The sequence below is a fragment of the Hemiscyllium ocellatum genome, chromosome 22, assembly GCF_020745735.1.
Source record: "Hemiscyllium ocellatum isolate sHemOce1 chromosome 22, sHemOce1.pat.X.cur, whole genome shotgun sequence".
NCBI classification, from domain to species: Eukaryota; Metazoa; Chordata; class Chondrichthyes; order Orectolobiformes; family Hemiscylliidae; genus Hemiscyllium; species Hemiscyllium ocellatum.
The window spans coordinates 53,746,508-53,763,359 of record NC_083422.1 but is presented as its reverse complement, the minus strand read 5'-3'; the positions used below and the strand labels follow the sequence as shown (position 1 = coordinate 53,763,359).

The following is a 16,852-nucleotide window of genomic DNA, read 5'->3' as shown; positions in this document are numbered from 1 at the left end:
AAGGTGAGGGTGATAGGCCGGAGTGGGGGTGGGGGGGGGGGGGCGGAGAGGTCAGGAAGAAGATTGCAGGTTAGGAAGGTGGTGCTGAGTTCGAGGGTTGGGACTGAGACAAGGTGGGGGGAGGGGAAATGAGGAAACTGGAGAAATCTGAGTTCATCCCTTGTGGTTGAGGGTTCCTAGGCGGAAGATGAGGTGCTCTTCCTCCAGGCGTCGTGCTGCTATGGTCTGGCGATGGAGGAGTCCAAGGACCTGCATGTCCTTGATGGAGTGGGAGGGGGAGTTAAAGTGTTGAGCCACGGGGTGGTTGGGTTGGTTGGTGCGGGTGTCCCCGAGGTGTTCTCTGAAACGTTCCGCAAGTAGGCGGCCTGTCTCCCCAATATAGAGGAGGCCACATCGGGTGCAGCGGATGCAGTAAATGATGTGTGTGGAGGTGCAGGTGAATTTGTGGCGGATATGGAAGGATCCCTTGGGGCCTTGGAGGGAAGTAAGGGAAGTTGTTGGACTATAAGTTGTGTGACTTCCGACTTTGTCCATCTCAGTCCAACACGCTCATGGTTTAATAAGGTCTCCTCTCATTCTTCGAAGCCCCACTGAATACATGCCCAACCTACTTGACATGTTCTTATAAGACAGTCCCACCATACCTGGTGTCAGCCCTAGAGAACCTCCTCTAGGATGGCTCCTATGCCTGTCTATCTTAGCTAAGGGCCCCAAAGCTGTTCATAGCATTCCAACTGTGATATGACTTGTGCTTTGTATAGTCTTATTAAGACATCCCTAATTTTCATTCTCCAGTCCCTTCAATATAAAGGCTAACATTCCGTTTACCCTCCCTATTACCTGCTGAACTTGTTAACTTTTTGGGATATCTGCATGAGGATCTCCACATCCCTGTCTCTTTCCTTACCTGACAGTTTCCTAACCTCATTGCTGTTTCCCAACTCAAAATCCCAGCATCGTGTGCTGCTTGTACCTGCTCATTCAAACCTGATAGAGTTAATTTGGAAAAATACATTTTCTAAGCATGAGTTTGTACTCTTTTTTTCGTGACAGAAACATGGATTAAAGGTACACGTACGGAACCCATCTTCTTTCACCCCGATGTTAGAGGACGGAGTAGGAGGGAAACCACCTCGCTCACTCCTGATGGGCAATAACATGGAAGAGACCCAGAAGCAAATTGCACAGTTTTCAGTGAAAGATGCACAGGTAACTCCAATTGTCAGGAGCGTTCTTTTCTAACCCCACAAAAGTCAATCTCCCAAGTTACACACATAGACTCAAGTCGGTTACATTGTCCCAGAGTCTCCATGAATCGAAATAGGATCTTATAGACATGACGCTGGAAACATATGTAAAGGAATTGGAAAAATAAAAGTGCTTCCTTTTTGTTTAATTTTCTTCTGAAGGCTTTTTATTTCTTTGTTATAAGAGTATTGGAGACCGGGGAAGGGGAGGGGGAGGCATGATAGGGTATTGGGAATGGTGATGACACTAATAATCCAAAAATTCAGGTTAATGCCATTAGGAACACATACTGGTGATGGCCTAGTGGTATTAGCACTAGACTATTAATCCAGAAACTCAGCTAATGTCCCAGGCACTAAGTTTGACTCCCACCACAGCAGATGGTAGAATTTGAATCCAAGTTTTTAAAACAAATCTGGATTTAAGAATCTACTGATGACCACGAATCACTATCAATTGTTGGAAAAAATTTATTTGATTCACTAATGCCCTTCAGGGAAGGAAATCTGCCATCCCTAACTGACCTGATCTACATGTGAATCCAAACCCACATCAGTGTGGTTGACTCTCAACCGCCCTGTGAAATGGCCTAGAAAGCCACATACTTCAAGGGCAGCCAAGGATGGGCAATAAATGCTGACCTGCCAGCGATGTCCATTTCCCATGAACAATTGTTAAAAACACAGGTTCAAATCCCATCATGACTGCTACTGGGTTGAACCCCATGAATAAATCTGAAAAAAAAGCTACACTCTTCAATGGTGACCATGGCAACAACCATTGATTGTCACCAAAACCCATCTGGTTCATGGATGTCCTTTAGGGAAGGAAATTTTCCATCTGTACTTGGTGTGATCCCAAATGTGACTCCACACCAACGTGACTGACTGTTACTGACCTTCTGAAATGGTATGGTAAGCCTCTCCATTCAATGGGCATTTCCAACTGGACCACAAATGCTGACATTGCCTGTGATGCCCAAATCCCATGATAGAATTTGTTTTATTTGTGAAAGAAAGGGCTGCTCAGCATGCTGGGAAGATCAGAAGTCGGAGGTCCTCTGATCGAACTTATAGGAATGTACCCAACTAAAGATGGCTGCTCTAACCCAAAAACAAAGGTAGTCTTCTGGTGAAGGAGAGTTGGAGCATTGGGGATGACTGGACTAAAGCCTACAGCGGCTTGTACAGATCAAATTCTATTGCACTATTTCCCAGGAGCACAGGGCCCTAGTGTCCAGGTCACATTTACGTCTCATGAAACAGATGATCTGGCCATTATCACTTGAGGGAGCTTGCTGTGCACAAGTTGATATGTCCAAACATTGGCCGCACTTCAAAGGTATTTCATTGGCTGTAAGACAATATGGTGTAATCCTGAGGTCATGATAGTTGCTATATAAATTCAACTTTTGCATTTCCTCACACTCAGCTTCACGAACAAACAACTACTGTTCAGATTGAGATAATGAAAACATCCTGGGGCACAATGGTTCCCTGTGCATGAAGAAGAGGGTTGGAAGACTCCTTTTGTAGGATAGTAGGTCAGAGTTGAATGGGGGTGTGTGTGAGGATGGGCAGATACCATTTGATAACTGTTTGACAATCCTTGGAGAGCAATGAGTTTCTACATGCAATTCCTCCAAAGATGGTTAAATATCTAAGTCAGTCTGATATAGGGGATGGCCTAGTGGTATTATCACTGGATTATTAACCTAGGTAATGATCTGGAGGCCCAGGTTCAAATCCCCTGATGGTGGGGGATGAATTCAATAAAAATCTGGAATTAAGGAGCTAAGAATCTATTGTTTTTAAAAAAAGCCATCTGGTTCACTAATGCCCTTTGGGGAAGGAAACTGCCATCCTTACCTGGTCTGGAGTATGTGTGTAACCCCAAACCCACAGTAATGGGGTTGACACTTAACTGCAATAAATTCTGTACTAGACAGGGATGCTCACATCATGTGAATGAACAAAAAAGGAGTCTGAATATTTTCTGACATCTAAGTGTGAGTTGTGTTTTGCTTGCTAGTCATATGCAGAATATGAAGCTTTCATCAATCACATGGCCCTGTCCGTGGAGCCCCTATTGGATGCAGTCCCCGTGGATGTCTCGTCACTAACTAGTGGCTCACTGATGCAGAAGATACAATCCCTACGCACTGTCAAACCTCTCATCCAAACAGGTAATCGAACAGAAACTGCACTTTGTATAGCGCCCTTCACAGAGCCATCCTGAGGCACGTTGCAGTCAATGACATACTTTTGCAAGTTTTGCAAATGTTCCTTTTTTAAACAAATGCAAAAGCTAAATTTGCTCAAAACAGAAAGGTCAGACAAATGACAGGAAAACCAGATGAACTGCTTTCAGCCCTGATTGGTTCATTGAATGTAGAACAAATGTCAGTTGCAAGTATGGATTTTTTAAAAAGATATATCCCCTGTGTTAGATATCTTTTAAATCAATCTGTTCAGAGATATTAGAACGCACCGCTGAAGGAAGTGGGGCTTGAACCAGAGTCACCTGGCTTGCAGGTAGAGACACTACCATTGCACCAGAAGAGCTCCTGCAGTGCTTGGCTGTTAGAGTCATACTTAGTACTAATGAAGATGGTTATGTTTGTTTGGGGGATCAGTCATCTCACTCCAAATACGCCACATCTGATGCTCCATAAGTTGATATTTTCTAATCAACCTGTTGAGAGATGTTAATGTACACCTTTGAAGTAGGTGGGACTTGAGCCTGCACCTCCTGACTTAGAGGTAAAGACATTACCACTGTGCCTCAAGTACCATTCACTCTCCTTCATTTCATGACTCTCACCCAAATGATGCTTTCCGCACTGAGGTGGAATTTTCCCCTATTATTAAACCCTTCCAACATAGAATCCCTCCAATGCAGATTGAGGCCATTTGGCCCATTGAGTCTGCACTAACCCTCTGAAAACCATCCCAACCAGAACCACACACCTCCATTTTACCACAGCTAATCCACCTAACCTGCTCATCCGTGGACAGTATGGGCAATTTAGCACGGCCAACCCACCTAATCTACACATCTTTGGACTGTGGGAGGAAACCGGAGCACCCGGAGGAAACCCATGCAAGCACAAAGAGAACATGCAAACTCCACACAGACAGTCACCTAAGGGTATAATTGAGCCTGAGTCCCTGACACTGTGAGCCAGGGCTTAAGTCGTTTGTGCAATGGAGGTTTGTTAAATTGATTGAAAGGTTCTGAATGGCCATCCACGAGGAAAATTGTAGTAAAAGGCTCCCTGGCTTTTAGAAGAATGAGTATGCTTGATACTTCCAAGTTGCTGAATGGCTTTGACAAAGACCATATTAATAATAAATGTCAAGAGATCCACTTTCAGACGTAGGAGTCAGTCTGTCTTCCATAACTGTTTATTTGTATTTCACAGTTCAATACAAACTCCAGTTTGCTCTGAATCATTCCTGACCATTCCCATTCCTGGAGAAAACCAGTCTTTAATTATCCCAGTGAGCATCAGCTACTCTCTGCTACATCTGCAGCATGTCGTGGTCCATTCGTAAAGCGACCACCATTTTCAACATTGCCAATTGTGAGGCTGTTTCCCCTGGAACACAGTCCCATAACCTTGGGTGAAGAGGCCAGCCAGTTAGGAATGAGATGAGGAGCTACTTCTTTACTCAGTTATAAGCTTTCAGGTTGAATGGAGGAAATTGCAAGGAGTAGGAAGGGTTGGATGAATTTAAGAAAAAGCAGCATGGTGGCTCAGTGGTTAGCACTGCTACCTCCCAGTGCCGGGATCCCAGCCTCGGGTGACTGTCTGTGTGGAGTTTGCACATTCTCCCCGTGTCTGTGCGGGTTTCCTCGTGCAGTCCAAAAATGTAAATTGGCCGTGCTACATTGTCACATAGTGTTCAAGGACATTTAGATTAGGTGCATTCGTCAGGGGTAAATATTGGGTAGGGGAAAGGGTCTGGGTGGGTTACTCTTCTTTGTTGGGCCGAAGGGCCTGTTTCCACACTGTAGGGATTCTAGAATCCTCTACCCCTGAGCTGTGGATGCTCAGTGGTTGAACATGGAAATCACTTGATCTTTCAACATTGAGGAGAGTGAAGTCAAGGTCAAGGATCAGTCATGGTCTTATTGCCCGATGGCAAGGCTCAAGGGGCTGACTCCTATTCCTAGTTCTCATGTTCACTCCTATTCACCATTTTCCTTCTTCTCCTCACAGGTCTTAAACTAGGGAGACGTATTCCACAGTTCTACGAACTATTGACGGCCCCAATATCCAAAGTAAGCACAGAAATTCCATTTTGGAAACTGCTGTTGTATGGTCACACTGTGTATTGACCCTAACATTTCTGATCCCAGCCTCAGGGATTCCGCGCTTGGCAGAGGCCGTGGTGCAGGAGCAATGTCACCGAGTTAGGAATCTGGCTAACATTCTGGGAACATCAAATGGCAAATGAGGAAATCCAACCTCAATAAAGTCTGGAATTTAAAATGGCCTAATGGCGGTCATTGCCAATTGTTGGGTTTAATAAAAACATCAAGAGTTCAGTTCTGATGAAGAATCATCTGAACTCGAAACGTTAGCTTGCTCTCTCTCCATGGATACTGCCTGTCCCCACTGTGATCTCCAGAATTTGTTGTCAGAGCATTGAGGACAGGAGTTGACTCATCATGTTACAGCTGTACAAGATATTGGCAAGGGTCCTTTCAGAATCCTGCATACAGTTATCGTCATCTTGTTAACCTTGATGCTGTTAAACTGGAAAGGGTGCAGAAAAAACATTTCCAAGAATGTTTGTCAGGACCGGAGGTCTGAATTATAAGGAGAGGGATGGGACTTTTCTCCCTGGAGCGTTGGAGGCTGAGGAGTGACCTTGTAGAGGTTTATAAATCATGAGGGACAGGGATAAGGCAAATAGCCAAGGTTGTTTTCCTAGGATTGGGGATTCGAAAACCAGAGGGCATAGGTTTACAATGAAAGGGGAAAGATTTAAAAGGGACCTACAGGGCAACTTTTTCATGCAGAGGGAGGTATGGAATGTGTATAGAATGAGTTGCCAGAGGAGGTATTAGAGGCAGGTATAGTTAAAGCATTTAGAAGACATCTGAACAGGTACATGAATAGGAAAGGTTTAGAGGGATATGGGCTAATTTGGTAAACCTTGTTGACTTGGATGAGTTGGACTGAAGAGTCTGTTTCCGTGCTGTAGGACTCTATGCCTCAGTGCCCTTTTAGTGAAGAAAATCTGCCATCTTCACCCAGCCTGGCCTACATGTGACTCCAGACCCACTGCAATGGGGTTGATTCTGAAATAGCTCTTGCAGGACACTTTGTTCAATGGGCATTAAGGATGGGGATGCCAGACTTGCTGGCATCACACGTATCCCACAGGGGGTAACTAAACAAAAAAAAACCCAAAGAACTGCGAGGCTGGAAATCAGAAACAAGATCAGGAATTGCTGGGAAGACTCAGCAGGTCTGGCAACAACTGTGGAGAGAAATCGGAGTTATTGTTAGTTCTCTGTTTCACTCCACAGATGCTGCCAGACCTGCTGAGTCTTTTCAGCAATATCTAATCTTATTTCCCATTAGGGGCCTGGTTAGCTTGCTGGGGGCTTGTTCGAAATGTAGAGTGATGCCATCAGCATGGGTTCAATTCTCACCCTGGCTGGAATCACCAGGAACGTCCCTCCTTCTCAACCTCTCCCCTTGCCTGAGAAGTGGTGACCCGCAGATTAAATCACCACCAGTCACCTCCCTCTCGGACAATGGTGCCTTATTTTATTGCACGCAACCCATTACAATAATCTACAAAAAATCTATTGTCCCCATTTGTCTAATGTCCTTTAGGGAAGGAAACTGCCATCCTTACCTGGTCTGGCCTACATGTGACTCCACACCCACAACAATGTGGTTGACTCTTAACTTAGGGATGGGCAATAAATACTGGCCGAGCCAGTGATATCCACACCCCATTGATTAAAAAAAACAATAAAAATTTGGCGAAAACACAAAGTGGCTGAGGAACAAGAGCATGGCGTTTGGGCGATTCCTCTCTCGAAGCCATGATGGAAACTGGGTGGATGGACACTGAAACTGAACAAACTGCTTACCCACTCTGAGCCTGTCCTCCTCACCCACAGGTCGCAGATTACAGGAGGACAGCGTGGGTTATAAAGTGGTCAGCAGCTGTCGGGAAGTAGAGAGAAACATTCCTGTTTTGTAGCGGCGGGGGTGGAGGGGGGAGTCCGAAGAGCAGGAACGTCCCTCCGAACTTCACGAGGATATCTCTGGCCTTGCCTGCCCCCTGGTCCTTGCCAGACTCTCCCACAACTCCCCACTTGTCCTGGGTAAGTATTCTGTACCCCGTCTTTGTGTGAGAAACAGACTGACGATGATGAGGCTTTCCTGATGAAATGGGAGTTGCCTTGCAGCCTTGTTACTGACAGTGTTTCCTTGCAGGTATCTGTCCAATGTGGAAGTCTGTCCTTTGAGAAATGCATTGCCGGACAGTGACTAAATCTCTATTTCACTTCATGTGGGATATTTACAGTAGCATCAGTTCTGACATTATCCTCTGATAGCTACGCTTTGCCAACTTGCTGTCCTTATTTTATTTTTTGGCAGATTCTAAATCACTGGTTTGAATCAGAGCCCCTGAAAGCGACTCTGGCTACTGATGGAATTATTGGTGCAATGATAAGTCCGCAGGCTGCAGGCAGTGGGTAGGAAAACCATCAGATCTTTTGTTTGTTTCAAGTAAATTTATCTTGAATTTTTGCGTTAAAGTTATTTATTAAAATAGTAAGAGAAAGAGGTTTCAGACATTCTTTTCAATTAAATCATGGACAATTTGTATCTGATATTTATTCTTCCAACTTTGCTCAATAACCTCTGATTCTCTTCAGTTTTTAATATAAACTTTTCTGAATATTAATTTAATTAACCCAGTGCAGCATCTGCTACCTTACAAAGGGGAGGAAATGGCCTAGTGGTATTATCAATGAACTGTTAATCTATAAACTGTCTGGGGACCAGGTTTGAATCCTGCCATGGTGGAATTTGAATTCAGTTTTTAAAATCTCAGATACTAAGAGTCTAATGATGACAATGAATCCATTGCCAATTATTGGAAAAGCTCATTGGGTCACTAATGTTCACAAGGGAAGGAATCTGCTATCCTCACCTGGTCTGGCCTACACGTTACTCCAGACCCACAGCAATGGGGCAGCACGGTGGCTCAGTGGTTAGCACAATGCCAGGGACCTGGGTTTGATTCCAGCCTCGGGCAACTGTATGTGTGGAGTTTGCAGGTTCTCCCCATGTCTGTGTGGATTTCCTCCCCAATTCAAAGATGTGCGGGTCAGGTGAATTGGCCATAGTGTTAGGTGCATTAATCTGGGGTAAATGTAGGGTAGGGGAATGCATTGGTTGGGTTACTCTTTAAAAGGTCAGTGTGGGCTTGTTGGGCCAAAGGGCCTGTTTCCATTCTGTAGGCAATCTAATCTAATGTGGTTGACTCTTAACTGCCCTCTGAGCAGGGATGGGCAATAAATGCTGGTCAAGCCAGTGATGCCCACATCCTGTGAATGAATTAAAAAAAAAACTGTTGCACAAATGTGACAAACTTCATTTCCTGGCAGCCTAACGTTTGGTCATGCCACCCCCAACAAGTTCCCGTCTGAGCCACTCATCATCCTAACTTGGAAGTATATCACTGTCACTGGGTCGAAAGCCTGGAATTCTCTCCCTCTTGAGGCAGTTAGGAATGGGTAATAAATGCTGATCTTGCCACCATTGCACAAGTCCCAGGAAAATAAAACATACTTTTGTGACAATATTGTAAATTGCTGTGTCAACCTTTCCCATTCAGTGTTAGGATTCCTGTCGTCATGGTGCAGTGGCAGACGCTGGCCATTAGGTGGCAGAGTGTTTCAGGAGTCTGAAGACTTGCCCCAACTTTAGTAATTCCATGTACAGAGCAAATTAAACTTGTCAAGTACCACATGGATAATTTGTGTTCCAAAAGCCCCTCAACTGTTTTCTTGCTCATTTTAGGTATGTACTGCTTCATCACGTGATGGGGGAGCTGGAGGGGATTAAAGGGGCTTGGGGTTATGTGGAAGGTGGAATGGGTGCACTTTCCAAAATCATCGCCAACGTGGCTGCGGGTCATGGAGCCTCAATCTTTACAGAGAAGGTACGTGCTCCAGATACCCTCATCTGACCCGTTCCATTTTAATTTGCTTTATAAGGAGGTTACAAACTGAATAAACAAGGAGAAGCTGATCTCTTTGTCAGGAGGGCCAGCAACCAGAGAGTACAAATTTAGGATAGTTAGCAACAATATCAGTGTGCACAAAGGGAAAGTCTTTCTATTAAATGGTCTCATGTGTCTACTGCGGAGCATTAATGTGGAGAATTAAACCCATTTTGCTTTTTCACCCCGTCATGGTGCTTTAACCCTGTATTATGCCGTGGCCAGGCTTGAGGTAAAATTCCCTTCACAGTTGAGAGTGTGATGCGGCCTGACCTGCTGTGCTTTTCCAGCACCACACTCTCGACTCTGATCTCCAGCATCTGCAGTCCTCACTTTCTCCCAGTTGATTTTAACCCTACTGCGATGCCTCTTCCAAGGACGTCTGCCTGGAAGAACTTCTCCTCCTCTCTCAACAGCCTCATTCTTGATGAAGGGCTTATGCTTGAAACATCGATTCTCCTGCTCCTCGAATGCTGCCTGACCTGCTGTACTTTTCCAGCACCATCCTCTCGACTCGGATCTCCAGCATCTGCAGTCCTCACTTTCTCCTAAAGTTCCCTTCAGTCTGTTTCAATAATGTATCCAAATTGCTTAGCCTAGAGTCACACCAGTATCACATTTACAGCCATTCTGGTGGTTTTATAGAGCGATTTACTGCTAAGCTCACAGGACCTTGATAAATATGAAATTAAACACTGTTCATGCCTTTAACATTGTCAGTGAAAGTTAATGTAGTTCTCTCTCTCTCTGTTGAACAGGTAGTGGATTCCATTCTTGTGGACAGTAGTGGGAAAGCACAGGGAGTTGTGCTGCAAGATGGAACTGAGATAAGGAGCAAAGTGGTTCTATCCAATGCCACGGCTCATGTGACCTTCCTCCAGCTGACGCCAAAGGTGCATTGGATCATGTCTCTATTTGATTCCTTTTCCATACCTTTTATATTCACTACGGCTCGCACCCAGATAATGTCACTCAAGTCGTCCTTTTTCAGACAGTGAAGGTTGGCAGATAGTGATGGGTCCAACAACCATTATCTACCACCCCCATTCCATGACTGCTCCCTGTCAGCAGTTAATGGAGTCCCTTTGGCATCCGAGTTCCCCTCCAGGCTGTGCACCTTGTCCCAGCTTGGGCACGCCTTGATATCCCCTCGTTGTCACTGGGTCAAAATCCTCACCATGGGTTGCACCTTCACCCCAGTGGCTGCAGTGATTGGAGATGCCAGCTTAGCAACAGCTCCTCAAGGCAATTTAGGGATGGGTATAAATGCTGGCCATTGCCAGTGATACCCACACCCTGTGAACAGTCCTTCACCCATGAGCGTTAGGTTTAATTGTCATGAATCACTTCTACCACCATTGAGTGTCAAGTAATGACCATCGCCTCTTCACAACCATTGGTGTTCCCATTACTGAATTACCCCACTATCACTGTCCTGGGGCACTCCGTTGACCAGAAACTGAACTAGTTTGGCCATATAACTACAAGGGCTACAAGAGCAGATTGGAGGCTAGGTATCCTGCAGTGAGTAACTCGCCTCCCAACTCCCCAAAGCCTGTCCACCATCTACAAGGCATACGTCAGGAGTGTGATTGTATACTCCCCACCTGCCTGGATGGGTGCAGCCCCAACAACACTCAAGAAGCTTGACACCATTCAGGACAAAGCAGCCATTTGATTGGCACCACATTCACAAACATCCACGCCCTCCACCATTGATGCTACGTTGCAGCAATGTGCACTATTAACAAGATGCACTGCAGAAATTCACTAAAGGTCCTCAGACAGCACCTTCCAAACTCACAAACACCTCCATCTAGAAAGACAAGAACAACAGATCCCTGGGAACACTACCGTCTGCAAGTTCCCCTCCAAGCCACACACCATTTGATTTGAGAATATATCACTGTTCCTTCAGTGTCATTGGGTCTAAATGCTGGAAATTCCTCCCAAACAGCATTGTGGATATACCTGTAGCATGTAGGCAGCAGCCTCTACCTTCTCATGGGTAATGAGGAATAGCTAATGAATGTTGGTTTAGCCAGTGATGCCCATATCCTGTGAAAAACTATTGAAGCCCTGGCTGTGATTAGCTTGGCATTGATGCAGAGTCACAGCTAGGACCTTGCTGAACTTTAGGATTCAGTTCCACACTAAGAGATGATATTTAGCAGTGTGGAAGACCATCCGTGTGTGTGGGTGAACACCAGAATTGAATTCAGTGGATTCAGGATCATTGCATGGCGGGGTGGGGGAGGGTGAGTTGAGTCTAGGAAAACATCAAGTTCAAATGCTAATTACTCAAAGTATTCAGAGGGTCTTTAGCTGCTGGGTTGTACCTTAATGTAGGAAGTTCGGCTTAAGCTGTCACCGTCAACCCTGTCTAATTTCAAACTGGGAACTTTGGAATCTGGGTGTTGCTGTATGAGGCACTTAGTACCTGATAGAGTTCCTTGGATGCTGCCTAACCTGCTGTGCTTTAACCAGCAACACATTTTCAACTGTGATCTCCAGCATCTGCAGACCTCACTTTTTATCCACAAATAAGGTCAGGATATAAAGGATTGTTCCTGAGAGGAATGAACTTGTTCTCTCAGAATGTGTAGTGTGCTCCAGCCAGTGGTTCAACAATCGTTCTCATTGCCAGTAGCATGTAGCTGCAAGAGTGATATATACGTTTCAGCCTGATGTATCACAATTGTGAACCTTAGTACTCATCAGCTACTTACATTGCACCTATATAATAAACCTCCACTGCTTTGGTCAAAATGGAACCCATTGTCTGCTGAATACATTGTGTGGATATCCTCCCCCACTCGGTATCAGTCGCTCAACTGATCTCAATAAGAACTGAAAATGTGTTGCTGGTTAAAGCACAGCAGGTTAGGCAGCATCCAAGGAATAGGAAATTCGACATTTCGGGCCAGAGCCCTTCATCAGGAATGAGGAGAGTGTGCCAAGCAGGCTAAGATAAAAGGTAGGGAGGAGGGACTTGGGGGAGGGGCGATGGAGGTGGGATAGGTGGAAGGAGGTCAAGGTAAGGGTGATAGCCCAGAGTGGGGTGGGGGCGGAGAGGTCAGGAAGAAGATTGCAGGTTAGGAGGGCGGTGCTGAGTTGAGGGAACTGACTGAGACAAGGTGGGGGGAGGGGAAATGAGGAAACTGGAGAAATCTGAGTTCATCCCTTGTGGTTGGAGGGTTCCCAGGCGGAAGATGAGGCGCTCCTCCTCCAGCCGTCGTGTTGTTATGTTCTGCCGGTGGAGGAGTCCAAGGACCTGCATGTCCTCGGTGGAGTGGGAGGGAGAGTTAAAGTGTTGAGCCACGGGGTGGTTGGGTTGGTTGGTCCGGGATCTCAATAAGAAGCTGACAGTGAGTGTCCACAGAAACTGTTAACTGTGCTGGCAATCAATGTGATTAAAGATAAATGTGCTACTGCTTAGCTAAGACAGACTAGTTTGCCTGAATGATAAGTTCACTGAGACAATGAGAATGGATATCAGACAGTTTTTCCAGAGGCAGTTTGCCATGTTAGCTTTATGCACATGTGGGTAATCTACTCAGATGGCTTTCTTGTCAAATTTTAATTACCAGCTGTGGCACAGCCACGTCTCAGAGTCAAAAGTTTTGTAGGTTCCAGCCTCACTGCGGATGTTTTGAGTGTAACTCCAGGCTGACATTCCTGGTTCCAGTATTGATGGGGCCCCATCATAAATGATCCCATGACACAGAAGCAGATAGCCAATGGTGTTGTAGTAATGTTATTGGACTGGTAAAATCCAGAAACGTAGCCTGATGATTTGCGGATGTAGGTTTCAATTTGTGGCCGCTGGTGAAAATCAATTCATTAAAAATTGGGGATAAAAAGCTAGCCTACTGGTGACATTAGAAGCACTGTCAAATGTAGCACACACCCATCTGGCCCACTCATGCCATTTTGGGAAGGAAATCTGCCATCCTTATCCAATCTGGCCTACATGTGTTCCAGACCCAGAGCAGTATGGTTGACTATTCACCATGGCTCTCTGGGTAATCAGGGATGGGCAATAAATTCTGGCCCATATCCCAATGACAAACTAACAGTTGTCCCTAGTGTCCTGACCAATGTTCATAGATCAAAGAATATCACATTATCCCAGTGCTACTTGAGGACTTTACATTTACAACATTGTATGTCAAACAGAGATGAAAGATAAGGTGTAAATGTGAGTCTTTAATGGGAAATTCTGCTTGTTCTAGGAATCACTGTCTGAAGAATTTATTAAGGAAGTTTCATCCATTGACTACACTTCTCCTGTTACAAAGCTCAATGGTACGTATAGCCTTGGTGAGAGGGTGAGATGGATTTGAATGAAGTGAGTACTACCAGCTGGATGACATGTTCCTATGCTGGACCAATCATGGTCCTTGATGATGGGCGCTCATAGAGTCATACAGCACGGAAACAGACCTTTCGGCCTATATCGTTGATGCCTACCAGGTTTCCTAATCTGTACGAGTCCCATTTGCCTGTAATTAGCTCCACTCCCCACTTTCCTATCCATGTACCATCCAAATATCTTTTAAATGCTGTCATTGTACCCATCTCTGCCAGCTCATTCCATACACGCACCACCCTCTGTGTTAAAATGTTGCCCCTCGGGTCCCTTTTAAATCTATCCCCTCTCACCTTAAACCTAACCCCCTCCAGTTTTGGACTCCCCTACCCTGGGGAATCTGGAAGATGTCTGCTGGGCTCAGTTATAATCACGCCTTCACCCTGAGATAGTTTAGGTGAGCTCCTCACTTCCACTATCCTGCTTTTATGTGAGAGAAAGTGTCTCCTGATCTCTCCACTGAACAGCTTAGCTCCAGCTGTAAGGTTGTGCCTTCCTGTGTTGCACCAGATTCCCCCGAAGGGGTTGATCTCTTGAGCCTTTTCTGTCCTTCTGTAAGATCCTTCTGTTGATCACCTCTGGATTCACTCTTGTCAGATCCCTTCAATCAATCGAATGACCCTGCATTTGTAAACTCAAAAGGAATGCAAGCCATTCTCTGGAACCTTGCTACCGAATTTAAGCCCTGACACCATTCGGTTCACTGCATTGCTTTGACCTGGATTTGAACTTTGCACCAACGACCAGAAAAAGAGCAATCGCCCACCCCAATGCAGGACCAGGAATACTCGATCCCCACCAACAATTGGAAACCCTTTGATATTCACAACTAGAATAAGAAGTGGGGACATTAGCGACAACAAAAACTTTCATTCATATAGCAGCTTTGATATAGTAAACATCACAAGTTGCTTCAACAGGAAAGTTACGAACCCATACAAAATACAGTCAAAATTGCTCCACCATTCATTAAGATCATGGCTGATCTGTTTGGAATTCCACATTCCCATCTACCCCCGATAAACTTTGCTTCCCTGCTTGATGAAAACCTATCTACCGCCATCTTAAAAATATTCAATACAGGGGTCTCCGTCACCTTCCATGATTGAACTCCAAAGCTGCACAGATATCTGAGAGGAACAAGAATCGCCTTATCTCCATCCCACCCCGCATTTTAAAACCAGGCCTTCTCATTCTGGACGGATGCAGAGAGGAAACAATCTTCTCATGTTCACATGGTCAAGATTATTAGGTGGCACAGTGCCAGGAACCCAAGTTCAATTCCAGCCTCAGGTGACTGTCTGTGTGGAGTTTGCACATTCTCCCCGTGTCTGCGTGGTTTTCCCCCGGGCGCTCCAGTTTCCTCCCACAATCTAAAGATGTGCACGTTGGGTGGATTGGCCATGTTAACTTGTCCATAGTGTCCAGGGATGAGCAGGATAGGTGGGTTAGCCATGGGAAATACAGGGATAGGATAGAGGGTGGTTCTGGGTGGGATGTCCTTCAGTGGGTCAGTGTGGACCTGATGGGCCGAATAGCATCTATCTGTATTGTTGGGATTCTGAAATCATTCAAAATCCACCTGTTACTAACTCAGAAACCTATACTTAGAATAGGTACCCTATTTTAAAAAAATACACATCCCACAGTTTGTGCCAAACAGGGCAGTTAAAGGCAAAGTCTCTGAGATTTGAGGAATTAAAACCAGATTGTACGAGAGAGGAGCAGAGATCTGGTGCCAGAGTAGGTTATAGAGAAAGGGGAGGAAATGAGGGCTTTGAGGGATCTGGAAATGACAATGAGAACTGAGGAGGTCCCTAAGTAGGTCATAATACCCTAAATTTGCATACTAAATCTAAACCAATAGGTAAAACATTGTTTGTTTTGCTATTTACCAGTTGCTGTGGATCGCTTACCAAACTTCCTGGCTGTGCCCACCAATGATGGGATACCTCCTTCTCAGCGTATCGCTGGTACCATTCATTTGAACTGTGAGGACATGGCCTGTATCAAAGAGGCTTATGAGGAAGCCTGCCGGGGCCTTCCATCCACCAGGTACAATCTGAGGAATTTGTTCTGCTGGGGAGGGAAGGGGAGAGGAGGAGATTCCCGTTATCCTGCTCAGCATTTATCCCTCAGCCGTCACTTCTAGAAAACACATGAGCTGCTTGTTTACTTTGGTGCATTTTGTGAACTCTTGCTGTGTACAAACTGGCTTCTTTACTTGCCTACAAGTACAGTGGGGGCTCCTCAGTAGTACACTGGGTATCCAGTAGATCATGGTCTGCTGTGGTGTGAAACTTGGTACAAATTGTCTCAGCATCAAGGTTTTCTCTCTGCAAATGCAGCAGCTACCACTCTCTCTATCTTTATATCTCTCTCTTTTTGTCTACCTCTTTCCCTTTATCGCTTTACCTTTCTCTCTGTCTGTCTGTCTCTCTATCTTTCTCTCTTCCTGTCTCCCTCTTCCCCTCTAACTCTCTACCTCACTCTTTCTCTATATCTCTCTCTACCTGTCCCTATCTCTACCCAGCTCTCTCTCTCCTGTCCCTATCTCTATCCAGCTCTCTCTCTATCTGTCCCCATCTCTATCCAGCTCTCTCTCTCCTGTCCATATCTCTATCTAGCTCTCTCTCTTTCTGTCTACCTCTCTCCCTCTATCTCTCTCCATCTCTCTGCCTCTCTCCATGTCACTCTCTCTTCATCCCTCCTCCCAACTATAGATAAAAGAAATTTAAAAGCAGTCATTTGATTACTTGATTGATTTTGCAAAGCACCTGCTTCATTCATTTGTCATGGAGTGTGGGGACTGGAGACTGTCATGATCAATACGTAGTATTGGCCACAGCCCCTAGTGGAATTGAGCCTGACTATAGATTACTAGCTCGGAAGTAATGTGGTCTTACTTATAATGCAGCTTCAAGAATCCATGGACCACTTTATAGCAGGCTCTCACTGTAGATCC

General features: G+C 45.3%; 1 protein-coding gene across 1 annotated transcript in view; it reads left to right on the top strand.

Moving 5' to 3' along the window:
• The window catches only part of pyroxd2 (pyridine nucleotide-disulphide oxidoreductase domain 2), a 61,491-nt gene that overhangs the window by 30,510 nt on the left and 14,129 nt on the right, over positions 1-16,852 (top strand). The window contains exons 5-12 of the mRNA XM_060842499.1: positions 1,054-1,209; positions 3,280-3,433; positions 5,474-5,535; positions 7,883-7,980; positions 9,314-9,455; positions 10,274-10,408; positions 13,751-13,823; positions 15,786-15,942. Coding sequence (XP_060698482.1) covers positions 1,054-1,209; positions 3,280-3,433; positions 5,474-5,535; positions 7,883-7,980; positions 9,314-9,455; positions 10,274-10,408; positions 13,751-13,823; positions 15,786-15,942 — 977 coding nt within the window. The remainder of the gene's footprint in view (positions 1-1,053; positions 1,210-3,279; positions 3,434-5,473; positions 5,536-7,882; positions 7,981-9,313; positions 9,456-10,273; positions 10,409-13,750; positions 13,824-15,785; positions 15,943-16,852) is intronic.